At 44.5% G+C, this 12,449-nt stretch overlaps 2 protein-coding genes across 2 annotated transcripts; both read left to right on the forward strand.

Annotated features, from left to right (window-relative positions):
• Positions 1–491: 491 nt before the first annotated feature.
• Positions 492–1,452, forward strand: OR52W1 (olfactory receptor family 52 subfamily W member 1). The gene is given in 3 exon segments (XM_010334216.2): positions 492–570; positions 573–956; positions 959–1,452. Coding segments are annotated over 3 exon segments (957 nt in total).
• Positions 1,453–6,824: 5,372 nt separating this feature from the next.
• Positions 6,825–12,295, forward strand: C6H11orf42 (chromosome 6 C11orf42 homolog). The gene is made up of 3 exons (XM_003923342.4): positions 6,825–6,896; positions 11,019–11,817; positions 12,074–12,295. The coding sequence occupies exons 1-3, from the start codon at positions 6,825–6,827 to the stop codon at positions 12,202–12,204; spliced, it is 1,002 nt and encodes a 333-aa protein (XP_003923391.1). The 3' UTR covers positions 12,205–12,295.
• The last annotated feature ends 154 nt before the right edge of the window (positions 12,296–12,449 follow it).

The following is a 12,449-nucleotide window of genomic DNA, read 5'->3' on the forward strand; positions in this document are numbered from 1 at the left end:
AGCTGAAGAAGGTGAGGTTCAGAGGTCTTATCTAAGGATACACAGGCAGGGACAGGACAGCTGGAAGCCTGATCCCCACCTAGCACTGGCATATAGAGACTGAGACTGACTCCATTTGGACTCTGAGGAAGAAAAGCATTCATCTCAGCTCCATCCTTTGCTGACATCCAATTAGAAGGCTCTCTCTGGCTATCTATACCAGCCACTGCAACAGTCAGTCTCTTCCTCCCTACCGCTTCCTCCCCCTACAACATGTATAGCCTTTTAGGAGCAAAGGGTTCTCCTACCTTAACTAGAATTGTGACCTTAATTATCTATCTGAACCTCCCCTAACCAGAAGTTATAACCCTGTGATCCTCCCAGCCCTGCACTGCTCCTACACATATGCCATGGATAGGTTTGCGCCACTGTGACACCCCCAAAATCTCTCTCCTTGTCTTTCCTATCAGGAGTCATGCCCCCATGAGCCCTCAAGTTGTGCCCACCACAGAATGGCAGAAACTCAACAACTCAATTCCACCTTCCTACGCCCAAACTTCTTCATACTGACTGGCTTTCCAGGGCTAGGAAGTACCAGACTTGGCTGACACTGGTCTTTGGACCCATTTATCTGCTAGCCCTGCTGGGCAATGGAGCACTGTTGGCAGTGATGTGGATAGACTCTACACTGCACCAGCCCATGTTTCTACTCCTGGCCATGTTGGCAGCCACAGATCTGGGCTTAGCCACATCTATAGCTCCAGGGTTGTTGGCTGTACTGTGGCTTGGGCCCCGATCTATGCCATATGCTATGTGCCTGGTCCAGATGTTCTTTGTACATGCACTGACTGCCATGGAATCCGGTGTGCTTTTGGCCATGGCCTGTGATCGTGCTGTGGCAATAGGGTGTCCACTGCACTACCCTGTCCTGGTCACCAAAGCCCGTGTGGGTTATGCAGCCCTGGCATTGGCACTGAACCTGTGGCTATTGTTGTGCCTTTCCCACTGCTGGTGGCAAAATTTGAGCACTTCCAAGCCAAGACCATAGGCCATACTTATTGTGCACACATGGCTGTGGTAGAGCTGGTAGTGGGTAACACACGGGCCAACAACTTACATGGTCTGGCACTTTCACTGGCCATCTCAGGTATGGATATTCTGGGTATCACTGGTTCCTACGGACTCATTGCCCATGCTGTGTTGCAGCTGCTTACCCGGGAGGCCTGTGCCAAGGCCTTTGGTACATGTAGTTCTCACATCTGTGTCATTCTGGCCTTCTATATACCTGGTCTCTTCTCCTACCTCACACACCGCTTTGGTCATCACACTGTCCCAAAGCCTGTGCACATTCTTCTTTCCAACTTCTACTTGCTGCTGCCACCTGCCCTCAACCCCCTCATCTGCGGGGCCCGCACCAAGCAGATTAGGAACCGACTCCTGGAAACCTTCAGATTCAGAAAAAGCCTGTTGTGATGACCAGTGCTAACAACGGAGCCTGAGGGTGAAGGAGGGGAGACACTTGGAGGGGGATTCTGGGGTGTGGATTGTTATCATCATCCACGGTCAGCCTAAGACTGTTATCACTTAACAGGTACTTGCTGTGGAGTCCCTACTATGTACAATACTGACATCTGTAGACTTTGACTTAAACATTACCATGCAGGAAAAATTAGTGTAGGATCATAATAAACAAAATCTAACTTAACTCCCTTTCCTGCTCCCCACCTCCATTATTTCAACCTAATTCTGCCCATGTTCCCATACAAAAGCTCCTCCACAGATTCCAAATTTGAGAGAACTGCACGGCACTGCTGCAGAGTGGCACTGTCTCTGGAGTCAAGTGCTTGGGTAACTGTCTGGAATCACAGCCCTCTCTATTCCTGGAGCCAGATTTTTTCAGCCTGCTCTCAGGAAGTGAGTTACACAGGCTAATCTCCCACCTTCTGATAATCTAAATAATGTGCCCTGTGGTACCAGTCTGGCCACTTCGAATTCAAAGAATCCTCTTTTGGTCTCATGTGTAATTACTATTCCTCCTTCCCTCAACTCCCACTAAAGCCCCCAAAAGCTTCTCTGTGACTGCAGCTTCAGAGGTCAGGAATCCAACTGAAAGAAATGTTGATATCCCAGAAAAATCACTGCAATCACATCTGATTGCTTGAGGCTGTTACTATGGCTTATTGTCAATCTGCCCTTTTGTGCACCCTCAACAAGAAGGTACAATACCCAGATAAAATCCCCATCAGCACCTCCATTTGTCCTGGCCAACATCACTAGAAGCATGTGATGTTAGTGCAGTATGATCAAATATTTCACACTTCTGTAACTGCCAGAGCAGCAAGAACAGGAAGTGTGGTGGTGTTGCCCAACAGGGGATTCATTTCCAGCTAAGACACCACACTGACAGGGACATTACATAACAAAAGGTCTTTCATGCCATCATGGAGTTCAGAATAAGTATAATCTGACAGAAAGCAGGGAGTCGCTGTTAAGAAATCAGAAAAAGCTGCAGACTGCAAAGGCAAACCCAAGCTCTCCAGGAAATCAATCACAACCACAGGTACTGGAGTTAGCCATGAAGACCTGAAGCCAGGAGCAACCCAGTCCACTCAGCACAGATAGCTGGACCAAGCACCATGGGACACCACACAGATGAGGAAGCTGCAGATCAGAAAAAGCAGATGATGCTATCTCTGGTGCCACATTGAGTCTTACCAGTTCATCAGTAACAAGGACTAAAGAGCCCAGAAGTTCTGTATGATTTTTCAGAGGCATCATCACACTGTATACATACAAGTAGACACAGAGAAAATCTAAAATCAACCTAAGTGTGGGCTCATTCATTTTCAAGACTAATTTTTTCATGAGGTTCTCAGTTTAAATGGCCTCCAAGCAATGATTTTGCAGATAACTGCCAATTCTAATCCTAGTGAGTCATAAGTTTTGAAGATGTTCATAAATTCCCCTTTATTGCAGTGAGCTATCGCACCACTCAGCCTGCAATAAAGTGAGCTATGATCGCACCACTGTCTCAAAAAATAAATAAATTCCTCCTTAATAAATCTATCCTAAGAAAATAATCGAGATGTGAACAAGGATATATGCAGTAAGGTATTTATTGATTATAAATATATATGTTTGATAATCCTGTCTTACATACATACAGGTATACCATTTTTTGCCCTTCCCCTCTGATACATGAAAGGGAAATCATCCACAGCCAACGTTCATAAACAATGAATTCTGTCACCCTCCCACCACAGGAAGACTCTCTTCTAAGGCACCTTCAACCTCTGGTTGTGCACAACTTCCACAGTAGCCGATTCCTGAGCTGTACGTTGTCCATTGTAGCAACTTTCTTACTTCAAGCTAAAAATCCATTCCCTTGGACATTTGTATCTTGTTCCAAATTGAGATTTCATACATACCTACCATGTGATGTGTTTCAAGAGATTTACCACACTCTCATTCCTCACAACAACCTGAGAATTAATTCTAAGCCCACAATCCCTCATCCATAATTCCCAAAATTTTTTTTTAAAAACCTCTGAAGAAACCATTTTCTTTTATAACTTTGGCCCAAAACCTGACACCTCAACTATCATGATCTTACTTATCTTTATTTATCTTATTTAGTGTGAATATTCATACATCTAACTGCAGAAATGTTGATGTGTTTGATTATGGGGCACTGTCCTGAATCCCAATGGAGTAGTCCTTAATATATGATATATGTATCATATTCCTTTTCTATAATCTGAAAACATATGAATTCCAAAATATGTCCCTAAAAGTTTCAAGTAAGATATGAGGGGGTCTGTGTGATTATCCTTGTAGTCTGAGAGACATGAAGAGACTTTTTAGGGCTCTTCGTCACTCTAAAGTCTTTGTTGTCAACACTATTCTATACTGCCCTACAGGTTCATACAGAGAACCTCATGTTCTCTAGTTAAAAACAACCATCTGTTTGTTCCTCTCATGCATTCATCCTCTCCATTCTCATCCTCTCCATTCAGACCACCCTCAGATATCCTGCAAATGGTCTGTCCCTCATGCCACACCAGAGGCAAATCGTATAAGCAGGATATGGCCCAAAGAGCCCAGCCCTTAGGCTTACCAGCTCCATCCAGGACCCAGTTGTCATCCATTTTCCTTCAGTAACTTTTAGTCTCAATCACTCTGAGTCAAAACAAAAGTCAGACTTACTTAGTGTTGGGGTAGATCAGTATGGAATTTTGGGATCCTAGGGAATCATGAAAATCAGACAGCAAGAGAAAGATGGCAGAAGAAGAAGGTATGGGTTTCTAACCGAGCAGTTAGTCAGAAGTTTTCAGTCACAATTTCCCCTCTGAGCCCCTCTCCCAAAAGTCCTAAAGAGATCCTCATTTTTTAAAAATTTGTATAAATTCAAAGAGTACAAGTGCAATTTTGTTATATGCATAGATTCCATAGTGGTAAAGTGACCGCAGTCCACCATACCTGCACCGACTTCATCCCTCCCCTTCTCATTCTTGAATACCCTCAGGATCTGGATGTGCATCATTCTCTATCAGTCACTTTCATTGTCTCTGTACTGCTGCATCTCTGTCTCCTTGCACCATTTGTCGGTTTTGTCACATATCTGTGTCTCTTGTCCTCGTGTATGTCTCTCTCTTTCTCTATCTCCACCTGCCTCACTCAGAATTCTTTCCTAGAAAGAAGAGAGGTGCAGCTATGCTATACCAGGTGACCTCTTTTTGTCAACCATAAAAATGTGCTAAAGGGGCAATAGAAGGAAAAAACTTGGTTTCACTTGTCTTAGTAAGAAACCTGGGGTTTCTGATTTGGTCCATCATGGCTCCTCTCTTATCCTGACCATTTCCTTTTCACTAAACCACTTGGTGCCTTCCATCTGGCAGACACCCCTCCCACCACACACTAAAGTGAGCAAAAGGTTAAAGGTGCAGTCAAGCAGACTTCTACCTGAATCCTAGATCCTCTATAAACACACCATATGCCTTAACCTCTCTGAGCCTGTTACTTTACTTGTAAAATGAGATAATAGTAATAACTACTTCAAGAGTATACCAAATGGATTAACTAAGATAATGAATTTAAAGTATCTGGCACAGCCCCTAGCACAAAAGAGCTCAACATTAATATTTGGTATAATTTCTCTCCTAGAAATATTTGATATTAATCCCTCTCTTGGAAAACAGGACCACACCCACTGTAAAAATTTTGCTCAAAGACCCAGCACCTGGATCTATAGCTCTATCTAAGGAGACCTGCCCTCCTGAAGCCAGTTACATCTCCTTAGAAAAATGTTCCTAACATTCTTCCCCACCACTGCAGGACCTTTCCCTATGCTACCACTCATATCATCTCAGTCAGCTCAGATGACAGCCAATTTTGTGGGACTACTCTACAGAGCTACGCTGGGCTGGGCTAGGGGAGGATACCTCCTACACACAAGAGGTCTTCCTGGGCACAAAGGAGACTCTCCAGAGGGACTCAGAGAAAGAACTCCTTGAACAGATAAGGTACGAAGTGGAAAAGTAACTACGGGAAAGGCTCTCTAGAAGGATTCTTCTTTAGCAAAAGCAAAACACAGTTGAGGTCTCTGAATAAAGATGCAAAAGGAGATAACACATAGCTAATATTCCAGCTCTTATCTAGCTATTAGGCACAAATCAGACTAGGACAGGGAGTGGAACATGAAGAAATTTTTCCTCAAATTTACCTGGGTAATTCTGGCTTCCTGAAAATTCGCTCGTTACCAAGGCAACATTATCCCAATTATATTCTTACCCTCCACGTTGTCACACTGCTCAGCACAGCAACCTCCTACACAAACCTGGTTTTCATTGCAATTGGAGCCCACCCATTAATAATGGTTTTCAACCTAAGCTATGCATTAAAATTGCCTGAGGAGTTTTTAGAAACTGTGATGCCCAGGCACACCCCTGACCAATTAAATCACAATCTCTGGGGTTTTGATCCAGGCACCAGTAATTTTCAAGCTCCCAGGCAATTTCACAGTGCAGCCAAGGTTGGGAACCACCGCTTGGTTCTCAGTATAAACCCTATCTATACAGTCATGCATTGCTTAACAACAGGATATGTTCCAAGAAATGCATCCTTAGGCAATTTTATCATTGTGCAAACATTGTAGAGTGTACTTACACAAACCTAGATGGTATAGCCTACAACATACCTAGACTCTAAGGTATAGTCTATTGCTCTTGGGCTACAAATTTGCACAGCATGTTACTGTAGGGAGTACTATAAGAAATTGTAAAACAATGGTATTTGTATATCAAAACATACCTAAACATATAAAAAGTACAGTAAAAATATGGTATTATAATCTTATGGTGTCAGACCACTGTCAGTCATGTATCATTTTCCAAAACACTGTTATGTGGCTCATGATTGTACTTCTTCCATGTCCTTTAGTACCCCAATCCAACCTCAGAGAGAAGCATCTGCAGCTAAGAAGATAGTAAATTGCTTCAGAGATGCTGCTGAAGGGAGGAGAAGCCTGATCCTGTTTCCCTAAAGAATTCAGACCAAGAACTATACACACATATACACATATACAAACACACCCTAACAGACACCTGCATTTTCTGCCCCTAATGCAGAAGGATGGATAGGTGACTCAAGAGTATGAATTATAGGCTGTGGTGAAGCTAGGAAAGTCACTGTCACTGTCCTCTCCCTATCCCAGGCACAATTATCTATCAGGACCTCTATGACGTCATGCAGTGGCTTAGGGCCCAAGGCCTGAGGTCTCACTTCCCTGGGCAGCTTGGGGTTCCCGCAGCAGCCACTGCCCTGCCCAGTCCCTCCCATACCCCACCATGTTGGTTGGTACCCCCCACCTGCTGACACTAAGTGAAGCTGATGCCACCTGGACCCTCATCAAGGATAAGGTAGGTAAAGTAAGGATGCTAAAGAGGAAGTAACAAAGTGTGACCTGCATGGGTCTGAGCAGCTTGCGAGTAGGAAGGGGTGGGAAGCCTGAAGACAACAATAACATTTACTCAGTGTTTCCATATGTGCCAGGCACTGCAGTAAAGTTATTGGCACAAACTGCCCTATTTAATGACAACTGCAAAAACAGTAAAAAAGGTTCACTGAAAAGCAATGGATAGGGAATTATGAGCAAAAAGGAAACATGCTAAATGAGGGGTAAGACAGGAGATCAGGAAGGCTTCCTGGAAAGAGTGACATTCTAGCTAGGCAAACAAGTTATTCACACAAAGAGGGAGAAGAGAACCTGACAAAAGATGCTTAGTATCTAAATTAGTTAATGAGAAGGAGGGTGATGAGTGCATAGTATATTAATTAAATGTAGAGCATTTTTAAAAATAAGGAGAGGAAAAAGAACAACTCATATTTGAGAACTCCTAATAATCTTCTAGGACAGAGTTCAAAGAAGCAGTGGTAAAAATAAGGCCAAAGATACATAGGGGCTAATCTTAGAACCTGGACTTCCTATAGAACCAGATTCCTATAGAATCTGAACTTTATATTCAACTCTTTCACAGATCTCCACCATCTTAACTTTCACAAAATAAGAAATTTGGGGTTCAAGGCAAATTTGTATTATTTTAAGGAGCAAGGAGATCTCAGCTGTATCTGGGTTGCAGGTATCCAACAAATCCCACCAAATCATTTCTCAGCTGCAGGCTGATGGCAGGAAATTTCAGATCGGAGAATTTAAGAAAGCAGGTTCTGACTATGTGATTTGAAGGAAGGTGAATTTAAAACATTCACAGAAGTCAGCCTACCAAGATTTTAAAAAAAACACCTTAAAGCAGTGCTTACCACACTCAAAGAAGATTTAATGGCATGCTGCTCCCATTCCAAATAGGGCAGCTGCTTACCACAAAGGCCAGCTTCCCAGGGAATCAAAAAAGGAGAGCTCAAGGTTTCTCAAGTATTAGATCAACTGGTTTCAGCAGTGTAGAAGGTTGGTCCTGGACTAGATCAAGCAGAATTAGAGTGAAAATAAACAGTCCCCCATTATTAAAAAGCTATACCATCTCTGAGTATCAAAAGTACTTACTTCTTACCTTATTTGAATTAAAATTTTTTAGGAAAATTGGCAGGACAAATCACTGGCGTTACAGGGAAAATTCAAAGATTAGGTCACCTTTGAGTGACCTGGTTTTCTGTGTCCAAAGCCACTGAGTTTACTGAACATATGGTAAAACATTTGGCTAAACAGAATGTGGCTCAAGAGCTCCACATTCAGAATTCAAAGCAACGAAGAGACACCTAGGAAGACAATATTCCATCATTACTTTTCTGGGACACCCCTGGAAAACCTAAATATGTGGGCCTAAGGTCCATGTAATTTCTAACCAGAAGCAGAATATCAATAGGAGCACATAGTAGTCTTAAATAGTGATTCTACCAAGAACAGAGTCTCCCTCACAAAAAACTGAGCTCCTTATTTTTCATACTTAGGATAACCACTGGGGCTGTCAAGGTTAGGCAGGGTTAGAATTAGGCAACTTAATGCCTGTCAGCATAGAGGAAGAGCATATGGGGAATAAAGAGCCTCCAGCTAAACCAGAGATTCACCCTTTTAGCAGAAAAGTTGGATAATAAGCACCACGTATTTTAAATGTCACACTCCTATCACAGGGACCTCTTCTGGAGATACTCTCATTTGCCTTAGTTGTGCAGGATCCTTGACACCAAAGGAACAGTTAGGGTGAGATTCTGACGTCATGCTTGGTGCCTCTGAGTTCCTAGTCATGGGGCAAAACATTACATCCAAAAACGTTAACCCACCAGTGTCCTGCTCTCTCCCCTGGAAACTCAAGTGGTCCTTCTCAGAGCCCCACCCAAAAGGAAGAGTTTCAGTGAAGCAAAGGAGAGGGAATAATGGGTAAGTGTTCCATGCAGACCACAAAAGAACATCAGTTATTCCTTTGGCCAGGTGACAAGACATTAGTCTACAAGCTACCTCAGCTTATCCAAGGTGCCGATGCAACTCCATAGTTAGCTACCTTCCTCTTATGCTAGGAGGCAGTACTTCCAAAACAGCTTTGTAGCAAAAAGCACATCAGCCTTAAGGGGCCACTGGTGAATTCTACCAGATTGCCAGCAAAGAGGGCAATGACATCAGTAAGGGCATAGATATGTGGAATTTGGGGCTGGAGGTAGGGAGTAGAGTACAACACTTTTAAGCACTGGGCTCAAATATAAGAGACACCCAAAGAGGAAATTCTATGTGCCCTTGCTCCCTAGTAGAGCAGAGAACCAGAAACGTCAGCCACAGAATCCCGAATGGGTTGAAACCGTAATACTTAGGTATAATTACTAGAGGGTCTCTTATAGGATCTCCCAGTTAGTCAGGAGGTCAACTTTCCAAGGTTACCAACACCAAAAAGGCCGTAACAAAACAAAAACAAAAAAACCACACACACAGGAGGAAATAAAATCCCTGAAAGCATAGTGTAACTAGCATTATAAAAATGAGGTCTCAAATTTGCTACAAAAACTACCCCTTGCAGCTAGGGTAGAAGGTACATACTAAGAGGTAATAGATATAGTATAAGAATGGACATTTCAAATCTATTTCTGTGTAACCTATTCTTGATTAAAGACATCACCCATGTAACCAGTCACCTAAGAGGAATCCTTGAAGATTTTTTTTTTTTCTTGAGACTCTTGAATGCAGTGGCACTGTCTCGGCTCACTGCAACCACCACCTCTGAGCTTCAAGTAATTATCCTGCCTCGGTATCCCAAGTAGCTGGAATTATAGGCATGTGCCACCATGACTGGCTAGTTTTTCTATTTTTAGTAGAGACAGAGTTTCACCATGTTGGCCAAGCTGGTCTCCAACTTCTGACCTCAGGTGATCCACCCTCCTCAGCCTCCCAAAGTGCTTGGATTACAGGCATGAGCCACTGTGCATGGCTGAGGATTCTTTTTTCCATACCTCTTAAGTGACCAAGTTCTAATTCTATAACCTAAATCTCTATTATCTTCTCCCACTATTTTAGTTCAGGACCTTATTATGCCTTGCCTGGAGTATTGCAATACTTTTCGCTGATTTATCGCCTCTTATTTTATGCCTTCCTGTTAAAAACTGGCCTTCTGGCCAGCAGCAGTGGCTCACACCTGTAATCCCAGCACTTTCGGAGGCTGAGGTGGGCGTATTTCCTGAGCTCAAGAGTTTGAAACCAGCCTGGGCAACATGATGAAACCCATCTCTAAGAAAAATACAAAAAAATTAGCCAGGTATGGTAGTGGGTGCCTGCAGTCCCAGATACTTGGGAGGCTAAGGCAGGAGAATCACTCGAACGGAATGCAGGAGGCAGAGGTTGCAGTGAGCAGAGATAGTGCCACTACACTCCAGCCTGGACGACAGGAGACTCCATCTCAAAAAAAAAAAATAGCTTTCTAAAACACCTATCTGATCCTGTTCCTCATACCCAGAGCCCTTCAAGTGGCTTCCCACTGCCTTCAGGACAAAATCACTTGGCATACACATAAGCCTTTCATAATCTAGTTCCTATGTATCTTTACCTCTTCATACCCTACATACAAGCAATATAATATTATGTGTTCCTAAATGTGCCCCTCGTGGTTTGTAAATTCAAGTTTTTTCACTGGTGACTCTTACTCCTGAATTGACCATTCTCCTACTTAGATAATTCCTTCAAAACTCAAGTATCACCACCTAGAGACCTTCTTTGATCCTCTGTGAAAGATAAAGACTGCTGAATCACTTCTTGTCTCCTTCACACCTTCCTCTATTAATATTTTACATAGCCGTTTACATTTTTGTAAACTATATTAGGACAAAGAGGAAGTCTCATTCTTTTGTTTTCCCAGTATCTAGCATAGTTTGGCACATAGATATTCAAGGTTTTGCTGCAAGAGAGAGCTGGGAGATAAGCTGAAAGCATAAATCTGAACACATTATAGAGATGTAACTGAACAGTGACCACTAGGGTAGAGTCGATCTAGAGTAGGCAACGAGTTAACTCCTGACCCTAAGTCCCTGACCTATAAACTGGCCACCTGCAGGTCATCGAGGAACACATTGGGTCCAACGCAGTAGCAGTACCTTTCCTATCAGATGCAGCCTGCTATGACCTACTGGGTGTGCTGGTAAAACAGTCCCGCCCAGCCCATACCCGCCTGGCTTTGCCAGGTCGGCAGGGCCGGAGGGCACTAAAACCAGTGGGGCCACTACCAAACCTCCTGAAGCAAGCAGGATCTGAGGGTACCTTCGCCCACTGCACTCAGGAATACTCACCAAATGGCCAAGCAGAGATAACCTACGAAGAGATACGAATGTTGGATGGGCAGCCCTGCAGGATCCACCTACATATGGGTGGCCTGCGCAAGAAGGTTGCCTTCCTGTTGCTGCCACCAGGGCAGGTGAGCCTACAGCAGACTCTTCCCTGGCTCCGAAGCACCCATAGCATCTATGTCATCTACCAGGTCTTCTCTTGTTCCTGGCTGCAGCTGGGGCTGACGCCTACAGACCGTGAGTCCCAGCTGCTCCGGTTACATCGGTCATTACCTGTTGCCTTCTCCTGCCTCAAGTTTTCACTGCAGCCCAAGGGTGTGCTGGGACCACAGAAGCCTCTGACTAAAGATCCATTGCCCCATGGGGCCAATTGGGTCAGACCCAACCTCAGCATCATGCCACCTCTGGCCTCCATATCAGCACCTGCTGATACTCCTGAAGCTGCCAATGTGCCCCCACCTGTTCCAGCCCCACCTATACCACCTCCCCGGGAAGGGCCAGAGGGTAGACCCACCAGATTCTCCTACAAGGGCCGAAACCCCTTCCAGAGGGGGTCCCAGATACTATCAGGTACTACTAGGGGAATGATAAGATAAATGGGAGGGACAAAGTGGAGGAAGAAGGCATGGGGGGTAAATCTGTGGGGAATCCATGACTCAGCACAGGGCTCTGGTGAAAGAGATGGAATGAGGGAGCCTGGGGAGGTTGAGATGGAATGAAGAGGCCCTGGTAAGGGCAGTGGGATGGCACAGAGGACCAGAGGGAAAATCTAGGGAGGAAAAAGACCAGGCATGAATCAAGCTGTGACTATCCCCAACCCTGGCAGAGAATTGGCTCTTCAGCCCCCGCAGCCCTCCACCAGGAGCCCAGGTTGGGGGCCCTGGGGACCCCGACGGACACTCCATGTCCCTGCCCCTGCTGCAGGGTCTGTCCTCGGAGTTCGACAGCGACGACTGAAGCTGAAGCAAGGTTCAGGGGGCAAAGCCTCCAAGATCTGGTATAAGGGTACTGGTCTCTAATAAACATCAGCTGCTGCTCCCCCAAACCATCCTGGGCCCATGCTGCTTATTTCTTCTGAGGTCCAGAGAAGAGGGAAGAGACCCTTCACCCTCTAAGGACATAAGGGGTATCTTGAAACCCTGGCATCAATGTCCTTACCAAAGAGAAAATACTCCTGACCACCTCCCCCACTATATACAAAC

The sequence above is a fragment of the Saimiri boliviensis genome, chromosome 6 (assembly GCF_048565385.1).
Source record: "Saimiri boliviensis isolate mSaiBol1 chromosome 6, mSaiBol1.pri, whole genome shotgun sequence".
Lineage (NCBI taxonomy): Eukaryota > Metazoa > Chordata > Mammalia > Primates > Cebidae > Saimiri > Saimiri boliviensis.